General features: G+C 43.7%; 1 protein-coding gene across 1 annotated transcript in view; it reads left to right on the top strand.

The window, feature by feature from the left end:
* The window catches only part of Reln (reelin), a 420,580-nt gene extending 407,060 nt beyond the window's left edge, over positions 1-13,520 (top strand). Inside the window, exons 61-64 of the mRNA XM_050139698.1 lie at positions 935-1,154; positions 3,343-3,540; positions 4,183-4,281; positions 12,426-13,520. Of these exons, the coding sequence (XP_049995655.1) occupies positions 935-1,154; positions 3,343-3,540; positions 4,183-4,281; positions 12,426-12,522 (614 nt within the window). The 3' untranslated portion in view covers positions 12,523-13,520. The remainder of the gene's footprint in view (positions 1-934; positions 1,155-3,342; positions 3,541-4,182; positions 4,282-12,425) is intronic.
* The last annotated feature ends 284 nt before the right edge of the window (positions 13,521-13,804 follow it).

The raw sequence follows: 13,804 nt of genomic DNA, 5'->3' as shown, positions 1-13,804 counted from the left end.
ATGTTTTGAATTCCACAGTGGCATCCATTTAAATTTCTTGGTCGATGCTGTTCCTTTGCCTCCAGATGAAATGGATGCGATTATGTAGGCGCCGGCACAGCTCTGGTGGTGAAAATTCCTTCCCCACCTCCTTCCTCCCCTGTTATCACTGCTGCTGAGACCAGCTGAGTCTGCCTGGGTATTAGCCGAAGAATTTTAACTTTGGGCAAATTAATGAATCCCACATCTCATGGGAAGGCCCAGCTGTCTGGAATTTTCCCGCTTCCCTGATCCAACAGAAGCAGAGCCTTTTGGCTGTGTACTGCTGCGGGCATGTAGAACACGCGTGCAGTTGAAATCGAGGAGACTTGTAAGCGTGCACACATTCCCTCATTTAATGTCTCACACACCAGGGTCTCACCCTCGTGGCTTCTGAGGGACGCATCCGGTTTGCTTAGTGTTCATTTATTTATCCCAACTTCATTGCTGAATGCTGTGCTAGGTGTTAGAATCCAGTAAGGCACTAAGAAGTAGACTCTGCTCTGAGGATCTATCGAGGAGAAAGGGGGATGAGAACCAGAACACAGTGTATCTAGTTTCTAGAAAATCATGCTGGGGAAAACAGAAATTAGGTTGACCTCCTATGCCAGGGTGTAAGCTCCCTGCGAAGACCCAGCACTGGTAAACACACCAGCCTGGCCAGACGCTGTAGAGTGTGGAGAACAGATTAAGTGAATTCACATGCACATTTTAATGAGCGCTGACTCGAAACTACTGGGACTTTTTTCAGCATAGGTCAACAGTCACCTAAATACATGAGAAATGGTTGCTCCTGGGTCTCATGCATTCTGGTACTTTACTGTTCTTGCAGTATGTGCGGCTATATCTGAAACTGAATACTGTTGTGCTCCTGGAGGACTGTGTTTATTCCAATCCCTGTGACTTTTTTCCCCAGGGGATGATTGCTCTGTCTTCAGTCACGAGCTTCCAAGTTACATTAAAGATAATTTTGAATCAGCAAGAGTCACTGAAGCCAACTGGGAAACCATCCAGGGTGGTGCCATCGGAAGTGGCTGTGGACAGCTGGCACCCTATGCCCATGGAGACTCACTCTACTTCAATGGCTGTCAGATAAGACAAGCTGCTACCAAGCCACTGGATCTCACTCGAGCAAGGTGAGCAAACCCTTGTGCCATGTTCATGACCCAGAAGTGATCACAAGCCGGACCTGATCATGAATTTCATGCATCAATGTCCACTAATCCAAGGAGCCTTAATATCAAAGGACCATTGTGTGTGCTGACAGCTCGGAATGATGGCTGTGTAAATTTATCTGAGGAAGTCTTTGTTATTTCTTCCCACATGAACGAGTTAAGTGGTGATGCCATAGTAGCAATAGCTAAATGTAACAGAAAGAATGAACAATGAGAATCTACATAGATAAGTTAATGTTAGCCATATCCAATTCATAAATATAACGTGAAAATGTAATTATATGCAATTGTATACCTACGTTTAGCATCTGTAAGTTCAGTAAATAGAAATGAAGGATGATGAGATCTTTAATTATTCACATGTATAGGGGCTGGCTATTCATAATTGAGAGCAGAGGGAGCAGAAACTGCATGAATGTATTACAGAAGTGAGGTAGGGAGACCCTGAGTTCTTCACTAGTCCTCAGCAGCCATTTTGCCGAAGCCTAAGAATGGGTAAAGATTCTGAAGTTTGAACGTGCAGCCATGCACTGGACTGGAGTTCCTGCTGAGCAGTGGCAAGTGTCCAGGAGCCACGCAGGGAACCTCATGGGGATATGCTTCTGTGTTTAAAAATCCATGTCTTTAGGGCTTGAGGAGTTGGCTCAGTGAGTACCATGCAAATATGAGAACCTGAGTTTAGACCCCCAGACTGACACAAAGCCAAGTGTAGGCATGCAGCTATCATCCTAGCCCTGGAGAGGCAGGGAAAGGATGCCTGGTGCTTGCTAGCTAGCCAGGATAACTGAATCAGTAAGCCCCAGGTTCAGGGAGAGACCCTGTCTCAAAACTCTAGAGGACAGCTGACTTTGACCCCTGGAATCCACACACATGCATGCACATGCACACCCCATACAGATACATATAAACCACACACATGCATGCACATGCACACCCCATACAGATACATACAAACCACACACATGCATGCACATGCACACCCCATACAGATACATACAAACCCACACACATGCATGCACATGCACACCCCATACAGATACATACAAACCCACACACATGCATGCACATGCACACCCCATACAGATACATACAAACCACACACATGCATGCACATGCACACCCCATACAGATACATACAAACCCACACACCACACAGCCATGTTCATACATGCATACACAGAAAACTGTGTCCTCTAAGGGGAAGGATGTCTGGGGAACGACGCCTAGCAGAGAGGAGAAGTGAGCCTGAGCCTGTAGGCTCTACTTCAGCTTTTCCTCATCTGGCCTCTCCTAAAATAGACATGATCACTTATCCTTGTCCAGATGCTGTCCAGATTGGAGCGATTCGTAAAAAGCAAACAGCACACAGACTGGGGCTGTGTTCCCTGTCCTCAGCTGCCCAGCCTATGTGACTGTTCAGGGAACAGAAGGTTGAGGGGTGTATACTAAACTGGTTTCCAGCATCTTGCAAAGAGGGACACATCTTTGAAAGTCAGAACTGTTTATTCATATTTTGATTACACAGTCAGCCCTTAGTAAACATGGCAGATTGATTCCAGAATCCCCAACGATGCTCAAATCCCTCTTCAATGCAGTACTTACACTAAAGCTCCTGTGTGAGTCCCATCTCTGCATGATTTACGGTGTCCAAATACAATGTATAAACATAGAAATACAATGTATAAACATATAAATACAATGTATAAACATATAAATACAATGTATAAACATAAACACAATGTATAAATATATAAATACAATGTATACACACAAACACAATGTATAAACATATAAATACAATGTATACACATAAACACAATGTATAAACATATAAATACAATGTATAAACATAAACACAATGTATAAATATATAAATACAATGTATAAACCTTGCAGATGGATGATACACTGTCTTGCTTGAGGGATAATAAAGGAGATAAAGGCTGTACACTTTCAGGACATGTTTTTTTTCCCTGAATATCTTCTGTGTGCAGCTGGTTGAATCTCCAGACATGGAGCCCACAAAACCCAACTGTGTTATGAACTCAGGAATTACGAACTTTAGGAAGAACAAAGGTTGAGATCTTCTTCCTCCTTTAATGTTTCCAACTTTCGTCTGAAGCTGATTCCCCTGTATTTTCTTCTTCAGCAAAATTATGTTTGTCTTACAAATTGGGAGCACATCCCAGACGGACAGTTGCAACAGTGACCTCAGCAGCCCCCACGCGGTGGACAAGGCTGTGCTGCTGCAGTACAGCGTCAACAATGGCATCACCTGGCATGTCATCGCTCAACACCAGCCGAAGGACTTTATGCAGGCCCAGCGGGTGTCTTACAACGTCCCTCTGTAAGTGGCCCGAAGGGGAGTGTGTGATCGCCTGTCCATTCCTGGGAATCCTTGAGTTTGATGTGGGATTTGGGTGGTTATTGGGTCAATGCCATGAGCCTAGGCAGTGGCAGAGCCAGGATAGCCCAGACCACCAGCATTGTGTTGCTGTTTTCCAGAGGTCCAGAGGCAAATAGCCAATCAAGATAGGAGGACAAGAGGGAATGGATGGAGAGCTAAGTGCAAAGACACTGTGCATATTTCTCTAGTTTTTTGGAAAGCAGCAACCTTGAGCCTCTATTTAGAGTGACCATTTGGAAGTCTGGAGAATATGCAACCATATCAACTTTGCTTAGCCTTGTTCACCCAACCGCTAGCACAGAACCTGTCCCAGAGAGCATTTCATGTTCGTGGATAAACAGGTTGCTTTCCTAGATACTGTTAGGACAAAGGGAAGGAGGAAGAAAGAGACCACGAGCCTTAAGTTGCCAATAAAATTCCATACTGCTTAGAAGAGTACTAGGCACTAAGCAAATCTGGATTCTGTGTACATCACAGTCTTGACCTAGATTAGCCCACCAGATCGTCTGAGATCTTCAGCTCACCTACCGGAAGAAAGGTCTTAAACATTCAGCCCGCCTTGTCATTCTGTCTGTGACGCAGGGAGGCGCGGATGAAAGGAGTGTTGCTGCGCTGGTGGCAGCCGCGTCACAACGGAACAGGTCATGATCAGTGGGCTTTGGACCATGTGGAGGTCGTCCTGTGAGTACCTGCTGCTTAGCACCCTGTGTCCATTTCAGAAAGGTCGGACGTTCCTTTGACCTGGCATGCTCCTTGGTTCAGGAAGAAGCAGACCTGATGAGAAGGCCCCCACAGGCCACTGTGGCTAACATTCTTCGGCAGCTTCAGGCTAGTTCAGGTCAACAGTGAAGTATAGCAAAACCCCAAACGTAGCTTAACAGGCTTTGGAAAGCTTAGATAAATAAAATATTTGTTTAAGGCCTGGCAGGATTGATCAAACTCAACAAAACAGAAGTCTCTGGGTAAATGGGAAGTGATGTCTTATGCTTGATCTGGGTTGCCTTACAAAATAGAATGGCCTTCTGAAAGAATGATCTCTGCTGGTCCGCAGACAGAGTGTTCATAGTGAATGAGCCCGGGATGAAGACCTGTATCAGCCCCAGAGGCGTTCTGCATTTGAGGATTTGGCTGAACTAGAGCAGACAGCCCCACCCCCCAAGAGTTAAGGGTGTCCTCCCCCTTGTCTGTCCCCTGTAGAGTCGCTGTCTCTACTCTCCTCTGGCTGGGTTGACTGTTCCCTTGCAACGAGATGACTTGCTTTTTCTCTAACAATCTAGTTCCTGTAAAACGGGGATGCCTATGTCTCGACGAGTTCGAACTGGTGGCTCCAAGTTGTTGGCAAGGAGAGGCGAATCTTCTCGGTAGATAGGTTCAAACGTTCATTCTGTTTGCCAGATCCAAAATGAAATCAGCCGTGTGGCTGATTTCAGTCATTTCGAAAGCAAATTTCAGTCATGAATTGGTAGGAAACCTACCAGATTTGTTTTCTTTCTGTCATAGCCATGAGCTGAATTCTCCAGTCTTGAGCTAGCCCTTGTCTTAGCTGTCACCGAGGCACCTGCTTGCATGGCATCCATATCAATCCCAATTCCAAGAGCAACCCCGGTCCCCCACACAAGCTCCCACCGTGTGCGCTGCTGCTTCTGGACCACTTGCTGGGCTCTGCCTCCACGAGACGAAAACCTAAGTTGATAGGAACAGTCAAACCCTTGGGTCTAAACATGAGGCTGATATTTTCTGTAGCTGTTGATCTCCTCCAAATGCATTATTTCCAGGAGGGTAGAATCACTTGGGCTCCTAAAGACTGTAAACAATCACATATACGTACACAGTGAGGAGAAGGAGAAATATGACCAATTTGACCAGAATCCAATCCTAGAGCCAGCATGCCCTGAACTCTCTCCTTAGAGCAAAGAGATCCATTTGAGGGATGCTCAGAATCTCTGGGGAGTCTGGCCTTCCTCTGAAGGATTTGCCTCAACTGCACTAAAAACCAAGCATCAACTTTTTAAAGCACCTCGGGGCTTCTTGTGAACTGACTTAGAGTCAGCAGCCACATCTCTTTCAAGCCTTCTGCCCAGACAACCTGCGTAAACAGGGCTTAGAGCACTAACTACGCATTACCAGCTCCCCCCGGAAACTTCAGAGCTTTCCCATTCTTGGCAGAAAGCAGATGGATGCCAAATCTGTCCTTGATGGGTACAGGGATCCTCAGAATACCTGCATTTGTATAGATACTTTCCACTCCCGCCTAGACAAGCCACTGCCAGCACCCAGAATGCATGCGGCCTTGGTGCGGTGTAATACCCTCATAACCAGAAAACAAAACTCAGCTCCCTCAGAGGCTCTCAGAGTTCCATCAGGAAGCCTTCCCCGCTGCCCCCAAGAGAACCTTCTAGAATACCTGGTGTTGGTATTAATTTTTGTAAGCAACCGCCAGCATCATGATACTGGCATAAGACTGAAATTCTTGTTACATTCTGGAACTGTAATCTGTATTATAAGACTTCGTTGTTGCTCAGTCCCAGAGTTTTAAGATTTTTTTAAAGATTTAACACATGCCAGCCACAATGCATCATGGTCTCGGAGCTTCAGGACCCAAAGCCCTCAGAACAAGGAAGGCACCAGCTCGTGGTGTTGCTTAGCCTGCTTAACTCCAGGTCATCAGTGACTCAGAAATGATAGGTTTACACTTAGACCATATGATAACAGTACATATAATTTTAGAAACAAATGATTTATCTTTAGTGACATTTCAAAATGTGATAAAATTATAGAAGTACTGCATTTCCCTTGTTTTAGAAAAATTATGTACTTCACAGAGCTCAATTTAACAAATGATTCTTAACAGATATATTCCTAAAGAATTCTGCTTTAGAACTATATATATTTGATATTTTTGCTCTGTTCTCAAGATATGATTTTATGCCATTATGACGTTTCAAAGTATTTCCTGTATTTATGTAAGAATCACAAAAGTTTTAAGACAGTCATTAATATGCACTTGGTAGCTTTGCGATACAATTTATCATTTGGTGAGTGTATGATATAAAGCTCCAGATAACTCAGGAAAATAAACCATAGCAACCCTGTTGTCCGTCAGTTCTGCAAAACACAGAATCTAGTAGAGGCCCACGTTATTCATAAATGCTACAGATTTTACTATGAAAGTATGTGTATTTAAGAAGTAGGGTAGAATGTGTCCAGAAAACCTACTGACGAAATGCTTTTTCTTACTTGGCTACACTTCCCTAGAAGAACCTTTAGCTGTATGAGCTAATGATGCTTCTAACCTCTCCCACGTGGAGAAGGAAGAGTAACGAGGACACACACATGCGGGGACAACCTAGTTATCATGCAGTCGGAGCTGTTAATATGTTCTTGCAACATACATGCCAGTTAAATAACTTTTAGAATGTGTTCTCTTTTCCAAGTGATGATCGCTTTCATCTAGCTTTAATGTCATAGTTTAGCTTGCGTATATACGTACCAAGGACACATGCTAAAAACCTCTAGAAAGAAAAGCTCTGGCCGTGCATGGTATCTTACACTGAGTAATGTCCATACTGCCCATATTAACCGAGGACGTGTGAGTCTGATGAGAACAAATTCAACGCCTTTGAAAAACGTTTCAAGGTATATAGGAGCATTTCCTAAATGAATGTGACACATAAAACATTCTTAGCGTAACGGATTAACTGTAGAAGACCAGATGTGGAAAGACCTGAGGGTCGTGAACATAAAGGGTGGCAGAGACAGAACCCGCCCTCTCAGCGTTCATCAGGCAAGGTCCTTGTGCATACTGAGAGGGTATCCCTCCCTCTCGCTTGCCAGTGCGCCCTGCACACTGACGGCTAGCTCCTGCTGATCTGTCTGCCCGGAACCAGCAGGTTCTTTCCAGCCTCACTAGATGACAGAGAGACCTCATTCCGTAAAGCCCAAATGATACAGAATAACCTAATCACCGCCGATCAGGTGAAACTCACTTGCTAGCGCAGGACATCTGCTTCTCAGTGAATGTTTATGAAGACACTTGGGCAGATCCCTCACAAGATCCATGCTAGGAGGGCGCTTCTTAGGGTAAAGGGGAGTTGCCTCAACCCCTCTTGTTGGGCACTCGCGCGTCTATCCTAAGAATCTCCCTCGCCCGATATACATTCCATCCACACATCACATTCCCTGTGTGCGTGTCTCAGTCACAACCCGTCATGTGTATAACGAACTGGGCCCATTTCTTGCATGTGTCCCTTGACAGCAAATCACCCAGGAAAAAAGTTAGCCTTTATGGATCGATTTAATAACAAGCAAATTGTTGCCACATTTGTTGGAAATTGAAAACGAATATGCTGCTAACTTTGGCTCTAAACACATTTGTCAGATTTTAATATAAGTTCCATCATGACCATCCCCTCTTGCTATTCATCATCAGGATACTGTCGCATTTTTGGCACAAATGATTTATGAAGATGAGCGTATTGCATTTGTCGCAAAGCGTATTTTCCTTTATTAAATTGGACTGTGTTATCTGATGTAGAAGACATCTCCATTAAAGCCCATTCCTTCTCTCCTCGGCTGTTAACAGTACCTACAATGTAAATAATTGAAAACTCAGATAAAATGTGCAGTAGATATTAAATGATTAATATTTCTCCTTTATATGTAACATTTATGCCAAATGTAGTGTTATAGCTGCGTGTACCTTGACATTTGGTTATGAGCAAATATTGCATGTTTCATTACATCAAAAAGTTAAGCATAACTCTATAGCGGGTATTGAAGGATAAGAAATAACATGTTCAATTTTTATTTTCAAAAGAGATGAAAAATCCCATATTGCAACTAAACCTGATCAGGCTTTTATGACTAATCACAGTGCTGCATGCGTTGAGAGGCATTTTTTAACTTGTATTATATTTCATTATTTGCTGTCACTGGTTTCCTACTAGAGTAAGGTAAGTCATCCTCACTACATCCTGAGAACTTTTTACTGTTCACTCTCGGTTTTACCAGAGCTAGCTGAGAATTTCTGTAGAATACCTTTTGCAGGTGGATGTTTTCGAGAAAGGCATTTACAGATTATTTTGGGATACATTGACGTAAATGTTCAATATACACATAAATTCGGCCAGACTAAGAGGAGTCTAGGATATATGTAATATCGGATATAGAGGCATAGGCTGGGGTATGGGAATCGCCATTCTCTCATTGGGCAAGTGTGCCTGGCTCTGTCTTAGACAGCCTGGAAGAGCTCACAGTAAACTCCTATGAGAAATGGGATTAGGAATATATGCAAAAGATCTCTAGTCTCTAGTCTATAGTGAACGACTTTCAAAAGATCCATCAGCCAGGGGATTTGCATGAAGGTTCCTTGACTTATCAATTTAAGGTTAATAATTGGCAGTGTGGGGTAGCTTTACTCTTAACACCTGTGAGTTCTGGACCCTGCCCATCGGTAGGATGGACCTCCTTCTACATGTCCAGACTGAGAGTAAAATGGTGCTAAGTACTAGACATGTGCGCACAGTCTCCAGGTTTTCCATTTCATCCTGACCGTTTCCCGAGTGGTCAGATATGGCCCTCATTCCATTAAGCAGGAGAGAAATCTGAACCCTTCATTTGTGCGTCCACGTATTTGGCGTGGACCTTTCAGAAAGTACATGCCATCGGGTGCACAACTTTGTCTGTGCCCAGGGTTAGTTTGAAGAGCAGCACCCATCCTAAACTCACCTGAGTTTCTCTGGAAGATACAAGTACAGTCACTGACTCCTTATTTCTGCCTTCACATAAGTCGCCATTTGTGTATCACACAGTGAAAATAAGGAATTACTGATTGACAAGATGCCCAAATTTCTACACGCTCAGACTCTTCTCATCTTCCCGTCCTGCCATGTCTTTTAGAATTCATCTTTACAAATCATATTTAAGTGATTTAAATAATGGAAATCACAGTCGGCACTTACAGAAAACTGCCACTCAGAGAAAACGCTCCCTTCTTCCAATGGCGCACGTGAAGAATTAAAGACGTTGTTATATCGACAGTCAGAACAGACTGTCTTGTCCAGTGCTAGGTTGTACCTTGGGATGAGCGTCGCTGCTCAAATTGAACGTATAATTAAAAACTCTGTAGTTGCAATAAAAAGATGAATCTCAGGAGCTCAGTTGCAGCTACTATGGCATTATCTAAAGCAGGCATCGACGTGTACCGAAAGCAAAATAAGTTCCCCTCAGAATGACCAATGACGGAGTTTTAAATGTGTTTAAAATTCCTGTGATTAAAACTGCTCTGACAGTCTTGTAGTCGGAGATTTTAGAAGACAGAGCGAGTAGCAGCTTAACATTCACTGAGGGTTACTAAATGGACCTAAGAGACGGATGACACTCGGTTATTACCATTCTCTGTGGTTCATGAACAGGCTTATGAGCTGGAAAAATCCACCTCATTAGACCGCAATACAAATGACTCATAAGCAAATCACTAGTTAGCTCCAGACTTTGAACGTGTGGCTGCTTGAATGCAATCATATACATGCCAGATACAGGCCAGACACCTGAAGCAGTCACTCTTTTGTGCACGTGTGAAGCTTCATGGGCATCCACAGATAAAGCGACGTAAACCGACTCAAAATCAGTCTGCCCAGTGAATTAGGATATTCCCAAATTAGCTGTAAGCCTCTTTAAAAACCTTCAGCCTGCTAATATTTTTCTTACACAAAAAGATGGGAGTTTTAAAGCAGTTCTATAATAAAATAGCTTCACGTAGAATTTTCTTTGATGCTAGTAACAACTTGGTTTAAAGTTAAGTTTGTCTTTATTCTCATATATACAGGGTCACTGCCACCTCAGTCTAAGTAATAACGCAATAACTAGGTATCTTGCTTCTTTGGGTTTTTGTGTAAGATATTTAACCATCTTAAATTTTCTTTGAATACTTTGCCTTTGAACGTGTTTTGACAGAATAATTTCATTGCTTTAACTCTGCAATTATTCCTTATAGTTAAAGAGTAATGGTTTACAGCAGGATCCAATCAGTAAGTCAACAAAGGCTCCATAGCATGCCTTGACCACCTACGGGTCAAGCAGGAGGCGCAGTGCTGCGGTTGGGGGTGGAGAGAGCTGGACATATCAGGAGCTTACGTGTGGGGAGCCAAGACAGTAGTCCAAATTCCACCCAGCAGGAATGGGCGTTGTGGGAATCAGAAAAACCAGAGTCACTGCTGAGGGGACGCTGTAGCAGGAAAGGGGATAGGAGAGAGCGTGCTGTGTGGCTGGTGGAGCCCAGAGCAGCTTGCACAGAGCAGTCTGCCTAGGGGTGGAGCAAAAGAAACGACCTGAAAGCAGGGTTGATCAAGAGGATGTGAGATGCGTGGCTTCATAGCATAGGATGTTGTTATGAGGTGTCGGAGTTCTGGATAGATTGTTACTATACTAACAAAGCTGACCTCTGAAGGAGAGGGTCTGAAGGAGAGGGTGTGTGAATTTACTGTGTGTGCATCAGGCCTAGTACACATGCGTACAGTCTGACAGTTCTCTTAGGTGAAAGTTGTACGCTCCATAGATTGGAGAATAGAGACACCGAGGTTGGTTTAGGGGCCACTGTGACAGTGCAGAGGACTCAAGGTGACCTCAGATGCTGGCAGGAAGGCAGCAAGGGCCAGACCCAAGATGGAGTTTTAAAGCTTCCTACGTTTTTATAGCTAAGTACAGTGCCTAGAATATATTGTTTAAAAAAGTCATCATTTTACTCCTTGGTAGTAATTGATTGTTGGTAAAAATTCTCCTTTCGCTCTACCCTAATCCAAGTTCCTTTTATATTGCCCTTGATGGTAGCCACAATACTGACATCATCTCTGCCTGCATTCGAGAATCTCAGTACAGTTAGAACATATTGATAGGTTTGCCCTCAAACCACGTACTAATGCCACGTATAAACATATTGCCCTTCGGGTCAGTGTATGAAAACACGATCCTTACAGCAGTGAGGATAGGTGAGAGTTGGGGTGCAAGCCTCTAACCCCAACCCTCTGGGGGCTGAGGCCCAAGAAACCTAAGTTTGAGGCCAACCTGGGCAGCATAGCAAAACCCTGCCTGAAAAATGGAAACTACCAGACCAAAACATCAGCGACTGTCACAGAAACTACTGTTTAATACCCTAGGAGTCCTGATATCCATTTTCAGCATACGTACCAGCTTCACGTACGGAACGTGTAGGAATGTGTGTGCACATATGGGAGACTATAAATGCACACGTGTAGGGTTATACATTCAGTTACACTTCCCTAGCATTTGTATGAACCTTTTCAGCATCGGGTCTCTTTCACCAAGACATGATTAGTGATGATTATTGAATATAACCCCAGTTGCTTATTGAGAGACAGTGGAGCCCAGCATCACTTCTGTGTGAGGGACCAAACAAGGAAAGGCTAGCTCATTCTGCTAACAAATCTTTTGTTTTTTTATTTTAGCCTTTTAAGCTTGAAATGGAAATGTTGACTAAAGTAACCAAATCACTTTTGCTAACTGCTCAAGATGTATGTAACGGACATAGTGCACACATCCTCGGGATGGAGTTTATCGGGGAGATGATATTTTCAGGATCTGTAAAGAGAGGGCCTTCAGGGCCAAAGGCAGGGAGCCAGGAGCCAGCCTTTAATTATTCTGCCCCTAGGTGCTGAAGTCAGCATGATTTGTGAACTCTGAAAATTTTCAAAATATATATATATCAGGCTACCTTGGGACCTTAGAATAGATCTCACATTCGATGACGGAACTTACATGCTCTTTCTCCTTTCCCTCCCCGCCTGCTCCCTTCCCGTGATTTTTAACAGCACTCGAAAACAAAATTACATGATGAATTTTTCACGGCAGCATGGTCTCAGGCACTTCTATAGCAGAAGAAGAAGGTCGCTTAGGCCGCACCCATGAAGAATCCAAGTAGATTCCCCTTCCGACGTGTGCCACGTGTCACTTCCTGTTCTTTCTGAAACCCCTCTCACTGCTTCCTGTATCGGGAGAGGTCTATGAAGGACCCGTCTAACCGAGAGCCCTTCCGGACCAAGTGCACACCACTGTCCTACACTGTGAACTAACGGCGAGTCGCCTCTCCATGTACAATGTTTCATGTCGGTGCGTCTGCGGGAATTGTGACCTCTTGTAATTTGCGGTGTCAGTATTAAGAATAAGAAATAGTTTAACAGGAAAAGAAGTTTAAGCACAAAGTTTTAAAGATTTTACTTTTAAAATGGCGTTTTAGCACAGTACTGAGCATTCCCTGGTCACCAAGCTATTTAAGTAGACTGTATCTCAGCTTTGTATCTCGTTTTGTAAGATTAAGTTATCATTGTCCATCCTCTGTATTCTCCTCTGCAGTGTAACACGTTGAAACCATATCTACTTGCTATGTTGCAATGATTTGCTGCTGGAATATGATCCCCTTGTATTCTGCAGGAAGTTAATTCAAATACCTAATCAAGATGATCGCTGTAAAGACACTGTTATCTCCTTTAATGTGCTCTTTAACATGTTTGCTGATTTAGCATCATTTTGTGGATAGTGAGAATGTTGGACCTTCAGATATTTTCTACTTAAAAGATTGTGGATGAGCACCCTGTGTCCCTCCCACCACGAAGCTCCGGTCACCTTGTCTAAAACCGTTTTCTCAAGTGTTTTGTGGCTATCTACTAACAATGAGTGCCATTTTGTGTCTGTGATGACAAAGTGATTTGTAACACGGTGGATGTTCTTCTCATTGTGTTCTCTTCATGGGTTGTTTTCCCTGTGGCTCATAGTCACACCTTCTGGTGGAGTTGAGCCACACCAGCACCCTGTAGCCCCAGACTAGCTGTGAGGCAGAAGGCTGCGCTCCAGGGTGGACCATGCTAAAAGCCCGTGCTTAAATAAAAATCATGTCCGAACCATCTGAAGCTCACTTGTATTCAATTGGTTTTTATTGTGTGTGTGTGTGTGTGTGTGTGTGTGTATGTGTGTATGCACACGCGTGGAGGTCAGGGGACAGTTTAAGGTGTTGCTCCCCTTTTTTTTTCTTTTTTTCTTTTTTTTTAAATATCTATTTATTATGTATACAATATTCTGTCTGTGTTTATGTCTGCAGGCCAGAAGAGGGCTCCAGACCTCATTACTGATGGTTGTGAGCCACCATGTGGTTGCTGGGAATTGAACTCAGGACCTTTGGAAGAGCAGGCAATGC

Source organism: Alexandromys fortis, unplaced genomic scaffold (assembly GCF_014885135.2).
Source record: "Alexandromys fortis isolate MF-2015 unplaced genomic scaffold, M_Fortis_MF-2015_v1.1 scaffold_38, whole genome shotgun sequence".
In the NCBI taxonomy this organism is placed as follows: Eukaryota; Metazoa; Chordata; class Mammalia; order Rodentia; family Cricetidae; genus Alexandromys; species Alexandromys fortis.
The sequence above is the reverse complement of the archived record's forward strand: the minus strand, read 5'-3'. Positions and strand labels throughout refer to the sequence as shown.